The sequence below is a fragment of the Ranitomeya variabilis genome, chromosome 5 (genome assembly GCF_051348905.1).
Source record: "Ranitomeya variabilis isolate aRanVar5 chromosome 5, aRanVar5.hap1, whole genome shotgun sequence".
NCBI classification, from domain to species: domain Eukaryota; kingdom Metazoa; phylum Chordata; class Amphibia; order Anura; family Dendrobatidae; genus Ranitomeya; species Ranitomeya variabilis.
This window is the reverse complement of record NC_135236.1, coordinates 64142644-64154165: the sequence shown is the minus strand read 5'-3', so window position 1 is coordinate 64154165 and position 11522 is coordinate 64142644. Positions and strand designations below refer to the sequence as shown.

General features: G+C 45.0%; 1 protein-coding gene across 1 annotated transcript in view; it reads left to right on the top strand.

Annotated features, from left to right (window-relative positions):
• The first annotated feature begins 9958 nt into the window (after nucleotides 1-9958).
• LOC143774474 (zinc metalloproteinase-disintegrin-like VLAIP-B) overlaps nucleotides 9959-11522 on the top strand; it is a 64885-nt gene continuing 63321 nt past the window's right edge. Inside the window, exon 1 of the mRNA XM_077262101.1 lies at nucleotides 9959-10104. Within this exon, the coding sequence (XP_077118216.1) occupies nucleotides 10053-10104 (52 nt within the window). The 5' untranslated portion in view covers nucleotides 9959-10052. The remainder of the gene's footprint in view (nucleotides 10105-11522) is intronic.

Genomic DNA, 11522 nt, shown 5'->3' with positions numbered 1-11522 from the left:
GGCGGACCAATGCGCTGATGTCATAGTGCTGACTGCTGACGCATACACAAAACATCAGAGTCCTGCGCTGGTGCCTCCGCCACTGTATTACCAAAAGAGAGTGGTAGCGTAGGGGAATCGTGTCTCCCTTCACTACCACACAGCTTAACTATATCTGTGTGCTTTTCTCGCCGTAGTGTAGTTTTGGGTGGGCCCCCCTGAGCACTGGACCTCTGCCTCCCATTAGCTGTTTAAAATGTTATATTACTCTGGAAATAATATTTAAAATGAATGACTGTGGGAAGCTTTACACAGTCACACTAGGGAAAGTAATTGGTCTACGGTTGTGCTGATCTTTTGAAATTATACCTGTTTTGTTGAAAGTTTCCAAGTTTTTTGCATGAATTGCTAAACTCCAAAATTACCAATTGCTCTTTAACACAAGCATAGGCTTATTAGTACCCAAGTGTCCTCATTATATATGGCTATGGGTAATCATAAGGTAACTGTTGGTAACCAACAGCCTGTTTAATAACACACTGCACTGATAGACTATTTGTGTTCTTTAAAATGTAGAAATGGTCCAAAAATTATCCCGGTTTGGAGAGTAGCCAAGTTTAAAAGTGGCCCATGTTTTCCTGCATGTGGAAGCATACAGCAGACACCATTTTCGGAGATAAATAATGGTGGATGGCTATCTTCCAGCATGACCGGATACATGTCATCATTTTTCTAAAGACAGTGGCATCTACTATGTGATATGCCAACGACTGCACCATCAGAAATTTGACCAGGTGGGAATTGAGTTTCCACACAGAGACAGATAACTGATGGCACGACGGAGAAGAAGGAGGAGTAGTCTGAGTAACAGTAGTATTCGAGGATTGCGATAATGATACCGACAGGGTCAAACTGGCCCACCGGGGAACCGGAGTATTCTCCAGTGGGCCCAGGCACTTACACCAGCTGCTGCCTAGGACCCCTGATGCTCCAGGGCCCCCAGCCAGTGGCGTGTCGCTAAAAGAAGCACACCCAGCTGCTATGGGGTCTGTGAGCCTGAAGACAGGAGCCTGTCCCTGCTACTAAAGAGAAATGAATATTCACGCTTCTCCACGCCCACATGGGCATGGAGAGGAGTGAATATTCATTTCAATCGGCGAGTGTGGAGCGATCCCTGCAGGGATCTGAAGCCGTCCTGCTTCCTGCCCGGCGCTACTACTGTCTGGAATATTTGATCAAAGTTTTATGGCTTTCTCTTCCTATCTCTGTTGCTGAGCTGTGAGATCTGGCATCCTCTCACTATCCTGAATCACCCTAAAATGGCACACTGCAAACTCTGGTAAGTATATTACTAGGAGCAGGGAACGTGCATAATTGATGCGTGTAAGCAGTGAAATAAAAGAAAACAAAAACACTGGAGTGGTGCTTTAACTAAGGCTGTTTGTAGCCCGACACTAAAAATGACCTTCACCTAGCATCCAAATGGTAGGAAATGCACTACCAATGTTTCCTGTGCTATAATATTACACAGTAATGTCATTCTGACCACATACACACAGTTTTGTTGTAATGAAAGTTCATCATGGGTCATCCTGTCTGATTTTTTTATTTCCATTTTATATATATATATATATATATATATATATATATATATATATTTTAACTAAATATACTCATCATGTGAACATTCCATCATCCCAGATCAAAGCGCAAACGTCTCACACACCCACACAGTCTATTCTTGATATGGATGTGAAAAACCGTTTTATGACTTACCGTACTATTGACATGTGTTTTCTCTATTGCATAAGAACATCCTGATTTTCTGACTGTCTTACAAAAAGTGGTTTTCATCTTTTATTCAAATTTTATTAAATATTTCACAGCAAAAAAGAAGACATAAAACAAATAATATATTTTTAATACTTACATAAGGTATGCAGATTCGCACTGTCGGACATTGCAAATGAATGTCCAGCTGGGGCCACATGTATGTCACATAATTAATAACGCTTATTCGCCGAGTGCAAGGTGTGCAACAAAATGTGCATGGTCGTCCCTTTCTATGGTCCTGAAATCTCCATGTCATTTAAGACTAGCTAAATATTCAGCAGTTTTTTTATATGTTGCTGGTCTGACAACTTTTGGCCAATCATCGGGGGTCTCAGAATGTGAACCCCAACCAATTACAACGCCTGCTGCAACATCTAAAAAAATTCTGAAGATTTAATTTTTCTTTAACTTCATGTTAGTAAGAATGGACTTCCAATATTTAGTCATATTATGTGTTGCAGTAAGCTGGTCTAATGTTATGTGCCGCAGTAAGCTGATGTAATGCTATGTTACATATCACAGTGAGCTGAAATAATATTAGATGCCTCAGTAAGTTGATATACTATGTGCAGCAATTAACTGATATATTCTTATGTGCCACAGTAAGCTGTCATGGTACTCACCAGAGTAAGACGATATAATGTTATGTGCTGCAGTAAGCTGATATAATGTGTTAGGGCTCCACTGGAGAGATGGATTTACAAAGCTGCAGATCAGGGTGAAGAAACTGGACAAGGGTGATGGACAGATTCTGGAGAGCTATGTGCAAACTTTTGAATGTGGTCCTGGACTTCTCTTCTGCATCCTCAATTCGGCCAGTCTCACACGTCCAGATAATTCCGGTACCGGAAAAATCGGTACCGGAGTTATCCGTGTGTCTGTGTGCTCACGTGGCACATCAGTGTGGCACACGTGTGGCAGCCGTGTGCCGCCCGTGTGCCGGCTGGGTACCACACGGACCATGCAGGAGACAGCGCTAGAGATAAGCGCTGTCCCCTGCATCTGGTGCTGAAGCCGGAATTCATTCCTTCTTCCCAGCAGCGTTCGCTGGAGAGAAGGAATGAAAAATCATTGTTTTTTTATTTTTTTTGTGTTTAAAATAAAGATCCTTGTCACCACCCCCCTCCCACCCCCTGTGAGCCCATAGGGGTGGAGCCGCATATTCATCACTGTAATGAGCGGCACCACGTGACTGCTCACACAGGACAAGCTGCGGCGCTGAGAGGAAGCATCGAGGGAGCCGGGTGAGTATTTTATTTCCAGCGGGCGGACCCATTGGGGGTGGGAGGGGGGTGGTGACAAGGATCTTTATTTTAAACACAAAAAAAATAAAAAAACAATGATTTTTCATTCCTTCTCTCCAGCGAACGCTGCTGGAGAGAAGAAATGAATGGCGGCTTCAGCACCACAAGCTGGGGGGACAGCACTTACTGTAGCGCTGTCTCCTGCACGGCACACGAACGGCACAAGGACAGCATCCGTGTGCGGTACGTGTTTTACAGGGACCCATTGACTTTAATGGGTCCGTGTGATACGTGCGCTCCCACGAACACTGACATGTCTCCGTGTTTTTCAAACGGACACACGGTCCGTGAAAACACGCTGACATGTGCAGAGACACATTGATTTTAATGTGTCTACGTGAGTCAGTGTCTCCGGTACGTGAGAAAACGGTCACCACACGTACCGGAGCCACTGACGTGTGAAACAGGCCTTCAACAGTCAGGTGGATTCAGTCAACCAGGCTCTGTCTATTTTCCTGTGGCATTTCACGAATGTGCACCATGACGACTGGGTCAAGCTTTTGCCCTTGGCGGATTTCTCCTATAATAATCATGTAAGCGAGTCTTCTTCATTGTCTTTGGTCAACAGCCTGGTATCCCTCTTTCGGTATCTCCCACTTCTGGCATTCTTGTGTAAGGGGAAGAAACCAACTAGGCATGTCTCCTCCGTAACAGGTCCAGAATCGTCGGGGCTGTCACTTAAATTATAGGGGGGAAATTTTGTGCGGGATCGTTCCCTGTACTTGAGAGAAGGGGGTGTGGTCAAGCTAAGAGGACGTTCACGCGTGAGGAATCAAACATCTTGGGCGGGAACATCGAGCGTGTGAGACGCCTGTGAGGTAAAATCATCTGTGAGGCAACTGGGCAGAGTAGAGTAGAGCCTGGGACGGCAAAGCGCTTTGACAGGAGACTACCAACTGGGTACCGCTCAGACACCGCTGTCCCCGCTGACATCGCTGCCCTCGTTGAGACCGCTGCCACAGCTGCCCCCGCTGACAGCATTGACCGTGAGAGACAAGGTCTGTGAACGGAACTTATGCACGCATCAATACGGCATGGTGAACTGGGCTGCCCATTGTAAACTGTGTTTGGGCCGTGCTGCACGATTCCGTAGTGTTTGGACACTCATCGCTGAGGATAAGGACGTTTCCCTCTTCATCGCCTCATCGGCTGGACCCAATACTCGCGTCAGGATCCCGAGGAGTCGCCGCAATTGTCAGGACCATGAGAGGACACGCCAATGTCAGGATATACTACCCCATGTTCCTCAGGACTGTGACAGACTCCCACTGCGACGCAATCTAAGCAGCCCCAGTCACAGACAGGAGTTCGATTGTGACTGGCGTCTGAGTGATAAGTTAAATTTAATTGAATTGTCCTTGTTCCTTAAGTTATCTCTGTTAGCCATTTGCTGTATTAGGGAATATTATCCCTCCGTTTTCTCCCTGCATGGAGTCTCGGCTGCATAATAAACCCCTATCAACCTTGGTATGTGTACAGTCCATTACTGCATCCTACCTGCCTGCAGTCTCCTCACACTTGTAGCCAATGCTATCAGTAAGGATTTCTCAAAGATCTGGGAGGACACTAGAGTCACTCTTAAGAAGAACGGATGAAGAAGCATGCATACAAAAGGTGCTTGGACCAACGCTGTTTTCGGCGTAGGGATAAGGTGTGGCTGTCCTCAAAATACATCCACCTCACTATTACATCTGACAAGTTGGGTCCTCACTTTATTAGTCCCTTCAAGGCTGTCAAGCAGATCAATGCCGTATCATACAAGTTGAGGCCTCCTGCTTTGTAACGCGAGCCTTACTCCTTCCACTTTTTCAAGGATCCTGGTACCACACCTTCTTCAGTCTACTCTGACGATGTCTTTGAGCTAAGACTCATTTTGACAATGAAGAGAGGTGAGAGGTAAAACTTTTTTCCATGTGGATTGGAAGGGATTTGAGCCCGAATAGAGATCTTGGTAGCCCAGGCAGAATATTAATGCCCCAATTCTTCTGCAGAAACTCCTTGTGGGCTTGAAGAATGGGGGCACAAGCAGGAGTGTACTGTAACGCCAGCATCCCTACATGATCTCTCTCCCTTCTGACAGAGATGCCGACATATTCACCATCATGGTCGCTTTGTTCCGATCACTGCGTTGCGCAGGTCTCCCGACAACCTATGTTCTCTGCACTCCGGAAATGTCCCCAGCCTATTGCTGGGAGGCATCAGGTACTTACGGTAATTGCCTGAGAAACATCAGTGCTTAGTTATTCCTCAAGCCGCTAAGTCCATTTTCAGGTCCCTGTTCCTGCTCCCGTCCAGTTACTTAGAACCTGAATCTGTTCCTAGTCCATCCTGCCTGAAGCTGATCCTGAGTTCTGAACCCATCCTGTCTGAACCTGCACCATTGTCTGTCCTGTCTAGTGTTCCAGCAATTGCATTGTCTGATCCAGAACCAGTGTACATCCCGTCTAATGTTACAGAATTTGCATTGTCTGAGCCAGCACCAGTGTGTGTCCTATCTAGTGTTGAAGTATTAGCATTGTCTAAACTAACACTAGTATCCTGTCCTGCCAGAGACTCCGAGTCCATGTCTTCGCTCCCGATCCTTGGGGTCAGCTGGTGCAGTGCCGCGGATTGCCTTGGAGTAGTACCTGGTGGCTAACTGCAACTCAAGCCTAATTCCACCATCAGGGGCTGTAAGTAAAACCAGGTAGCCGCTTAGTCATACCCCTCCAGGGTAAGCCGGGCCCGTGGCGCAGTAGGTCCATGATATCAGTAAAGGGATTATCCACTACTGAATACCCCGAGTGTGCTAAATAAAATAAGAAAATAACATACTTACCTTCCAGACTAGCACTGCTCATCTGCTCCCAATTGGTTGTAATGCGGCCTTCACAGTTCTTTCAAAGTTGATGTCCAATCTTATTGGCTGCAGTGCTCACAAGACCTAATGTCACAAGACTGAACAGGGACAAAGAGCTCTGAGCATGGGTTGGGGGGGGGGGGTGCCGGTCCAGGAGGTAAGTATTTAATTATTTTATGTAGTACATTGGGGTTCATTTAAAAAGGGGTTGTCCACTACCAGATTTTGGAGTCTTTGAGAGGTTTGCGTAAAGAGTTATTTCTACTATAGACATTTAATAATAATAATAATAATAATAATAATAATCTGAATTGTGTCTCAACCACTACTGATTCTAGAACCTTCACCTTGTAGGCCACGGTCAGATGAAAATATTTCGGTCAGTGTGTTATCTGCAATGGGCCACACATGGACAGTGCTCTGACTAATGCACGTAATTGTGGTTAGACCCTCCATACTAATTATACTAGTGCTTGACGAACCCACCGATTTTGATGAGTTCGGCCAACAGTCCAATGTGCATGGAGGGTCCGGCGACTGATGGTCAGGGAAAATGTCTATCATGTATGTACAATTTTGGACGACTGTTTGCTTTATTCACCTGGAGATAAGGCGCCGGCAGATGTGTCAGCCAACAGTTTTCTCATAGACAACATAGGAGCGCTCGGCCGGGCGAATCCTCCTGTGTATGGGAGAGTTGGCCAAATGAAAAGCTCAAGTATAGTTTGGCGGACAGCCATCTAATGTGCATGGCCAGCCCTAGGTCATTTGCAAAAAAAATGTACACTAACTCTTTATTTTGTCCATTTTGCAAACAACACAAGTGAATACGGACAAGCACAAGGGACAGCACAAGGATGCAGCAACAACGGCAATTTGGGGAAGTCACTGGCCTGTGAATTAGCACATTTGTCTGGACGTAGCCTAAAGAAGACACAAAAAATGAATTGATTTAAGTTTCTCCTATAGAATTAAATGGGTTTTCCCAAACCGCAAGTTATCCCCTATCACAAAAGATTTCAAGCTGTCATTGATGTTAGAGGGGGCAATACACGGTAACTGTATATTCAACTGATACCCGTACTGATAGCAATACTCCCATCAGCCGCCCCCTGAGCTATAAATAAATAAATGGAAAAAAAACAGCGTGGGTTCCCCTGTATTTTTGAAAACCAGTCATGCAAAACAGACAGCTGGAATCTTCAGCTGTCTGCTTCAGCAAGGTTGGTTATCAAGAAAAGAAGGGTCTCCACACTTTTTTTTTTAAATTATTTAAATAAATAATTTAAAAAAACTGATTGGGGTCCCCCCAATTTTTGACATCAAGCCTTGCTATAGCTCACAGCTGGAGGCAGGTAAAGGGCCATGGATATTGATCCCCCCAGCCTAAAAATAGCAGTCCACAGTCGCCCAGAAAAGGTGCATCTATTAGATTAGATGCTACTATTAAATTTCTCATGATCTGCAGTTAACTCACTGAGCTGAACTGTAGTGAACTCACTAAATTTTTCTCACGGTGCTGAGCTGGGAACGCAGCTTCAGTGACCCGCGGTAACCTCGATGAAGTCACCGATAGTCACTGACGCTGTGATCACAGCAGCTCATCCATCAGTGGTTCTCAGCCTGGACGGTCGCATCTTGGCACCATCCAGACATGGATTACGGCGTGGGACAGAGCGTCGGACAGGGGAGGGATATTGTTGTTTTTTATTTTCTATTTATTACAGGAGACAAAGGATTCAATGGAATTGGTATTAGGTGAGTATAACTGTGTTTGTTATTTTTAAATAAAAATGGAAAAGTGTGTTTTGTTTTTATTTCAAATAAAAGACTTTATTCTGGCTGTGTCTTTATTTACCATACAACTATAGGATTAGTAATGGATAGGTGTCTTAGGCCGGCGTCACACTCGCGTATTGCATCTGATGCGAGAGCATCGGATGCGATATGCTAATGACACTTGGCTCCTGCTCGCAGCAGAGCAGGAGCCGAGTGTCATGCGTCTGTGCTCCGATTCTCTCGCACAGGGAGGATCGGAGCACATCTGCGGAGGAGGCGGAGAAATGAATTTCTCCATCTCCTCCATTGTTGGGGTCCGCTTATAACACACAGCACTCGGATGATATCCGAGTGGTGTGCGCTGTCTCACACGCACCCATAGGCTCATATGGGTGCGAGTGAGCTGAGAGTTTTCCTCGGTCCGAGACAATCGCAGCATGCTGCGATTGTCTCGGATCTAAGAAAACGGCCGACAAAAAGTCGGCTGCTGGGAGCTGCCCCATATGTTAATATTGGTCCGAGTGCAATGCGATTTTTTATCGCATTGCACTCGGCCGTTTAAAACGCCAGTGTGACGCCGGCCTTATAGTCTTCTCTCCATTACTTATGGGTGGGATTGATGTCACCTGATAATACAAAGGTGACATCAACTCCACAAATATGAACCCCACTTGCCACCGCTACAGGGCAAGTGGGATGAGCCGGGCAAAGCACCAGAACTGGGGCATCTAATAGATGTGCCTTTTTTGGGTGGCTGTGGGCTGCTATTTTTAGGCTGGGGGGGCTAATATCCATGGCTTCTTACCAGCCTGAGAATACCAGTCCCCAGCTGTCTGCTTTAGCTTGGCTGGTTGTCAAAAATAAGGGAACCCCACGCCGTTTTTTAAAATTATTTATTTACTGTACCGCTGCTTCCCGGGTGCCAGTACATGACACACTGGTGACACTTGGATGTCCTCTGTGTGTTATTGGTATACATGTTAGCAGGATGTTTTGCTGCCCATTCTGCTGTTAAAAAATGGACGTCAGAGTGTTTTGCCCATGGACACATGGTCCATGGAAACACACTGCCATGTGCACAGATCCATTTACTTGAAGGGGTCTACGTGTGTAAGTGTCTCTGGTACGTGAGGAAACAGTCACCACATATACCGGAGACTTTGACGTTTGAAAGACCCTTAGGCTGTGTGCCCATAATGAGTTTTTGGTGAGTTTTTTTATGCTGTGTATTTTCACTGTGGCAAAACAGTTCCAGCAATGTGGATGGGATTTATAGACATCTCCGGCCCACTGTACATTTTTTTCCCTCAGTGTAATCTGACCTGCAGTGGGAGTTTCAAATCATCAGTCTCTCTTGCACTGAGTTTTATGCGCGGATTTTCCCCACAGACTTACATTAGATGCGTAAACGCATAAAAAAACACATGTAATCCTCACCTCATTGTTTCAATAAAGTTTTGTCAAAACAAAAAATCAGGAAGTATAAAGAACAGAGCAGCTTTATTTAAAGCATGACACACCAAACAGAGACAAAAAGTGCGATAACAAGGCAATGAGCAAACACAAGTAATCTAATTTAAATAAGTGCAGAAAATGTGCAACATCAAAAGCTCATTGTGGGAACGTAGCCAAAATATAACATTCTAAAGACCTCCGCTCTGCAGCAAATACTCAACTCCCTGATTTATCCACGTAGTGGTATCCTGACAATTTTGCAAACATGTCACGTGTGTCACCCAGCTTTCCTGACAATGCTCTCTAGCTTTGCAGAGATCGAGTTTTAGAACATTTAGTTTTGCTAGAAAAGCTGTAATAGAGCTGTCACCCAGCTTTCCTATAGTCCTGAATGGCAAAAAAATCCATGCAGGACTCTAGGAAAGCTGGATTAAAGTTATATTACAGCTTTTCTAACAAAATTAAATGTTCTAAAACTAGATCTCTTCAAAGCTAGAGAGTATTGTCAGGACTCCAGGAAAGCTGGGTGACACACCTGACATGTTTGCAGAATTGCCAGGCTGTATATTGGAGTCCTCTGGATACCACTACCCCCAATATCCCCTACATGGAGCACTGTATAAATACCAATAACACGGGATTGTTTTCTAGGGAGCGGAGTCTATGCTGCTCACATCACCTGAACATGACAATGTAACAGGGCAGGACTGGGATAGAAAGTACAGTAGGGGCAGCTACAAGCAGAAAGCTGTCACTTCCGTCTGGGCAGAGCTGAGTAACCTGTTTGCTCTTGTGAGTCTATAAATTCCTGATCCAGTGCACACAATGCTCAGTGTCTACTGGAAGGTGTGAGATCTAGGACCATGCTGAGGACTGGGCTGCTCCTGCTGGCACTGCTGCACTGCCAGCTACTAGGTGAGTCCTGGCACTGGGGGGCCAGTCATGGTAGGATCTATAGGAGGGGGCTCGGCGGTGGACACTCTGCACTTCTCCTTTAAGGGCTGATACTAAGTAACTAGGATTGCTTTCAATAGTTTTGTAAAGTTTCTAAGCCCAGATGTTACTTCTGGTGGAATGGGACACAGTCCTGTACTGAGCCAGGTGACTGGGCTCATCTAGTCCAGGCGGACAAAAGAATGAGCTCCTGTCCCCATGTACAATGGTGGCTTTTTCAGGTGGACAGAAATGACAGCTTGGAGCGCTGCGCCTGCGTCTGATCAGAGTGTGACCATAATGTTATAATGCAATTCTCCTGAATGATGAGATGATGGAATAGAAAATGTCTCCATTCTGCCGGTCTGTGAAAGTCGGACTGCACTCAGATGTCATCCGAGTGCAGTCCGATGTGTTCCACGGATTCATTAACATGCATGGCCCAATAATCAGATCCAAGTCGGGCATGCTGCGATTTTTATTTTTCCTCTGACCCGGCTCGATCCAAAGAAAAAAATCGGACATGTGCACGACCCCATAGATTAACATGAGTGCGATACAATGTTTTCTCGGATCACACATGGACCAAAAATACGGTCATCAGAATGAGCCCTAATGATGATTAGTCTGTATCATTGATTGCAAGCTCTTGGGAAACAAACTTATCACTATACAGACCGGTCTGTGAATCGATGCTTAACTCAGCGAGTTCATCTGCCCGTTCTACTAATATTGGGCACAATAACTAATGCTCGCTTATGTGCCACCACCATATAAGCCATAATATCAATAACTAATGCTCGCTTATGTGCCACCACCATATAAGCCATAATATCAATAACTAATGCTCGCTTATGTGCCACCACCATATAAGCCATAATATCAATAACTAATGCTCGCTTATGTGCCACCATATAAGCCGTAATATCAATAACTAATGCTCGCTTATGTGCCACCACCATATAAGCCATAATATCAATAACTAATGCTCGCTTATGTGCCACCATATAAGCCGTAATATCAATAACTAATGCTCGCTTATGTGCCACCATATAAGCCGTAATATCAATAACTAATGCTCGCTTATGTGCCACCATATAAGCCATAATATCAATAACTAATGCTCGCTTATGTGCCACCATATAAGCCATAATATCAATAACTAATGCTCGCTTATGTGCCACCACCATATAAGCCATAATATCAATAACTAATGCTCGCTTATGTGCCACCATATAAGCCGTAATATCAATAACTAATGCTCGCTTATGTGCCACCATATAAGCCGTAATATCAATAACTAATGCTCGCTTATGTGCCACCACCATATAAGCCGTAATATCAATAACTAATGCTCGCTTATGTGCCGCCATATAAGCCGTAATATCAATAACTAATGC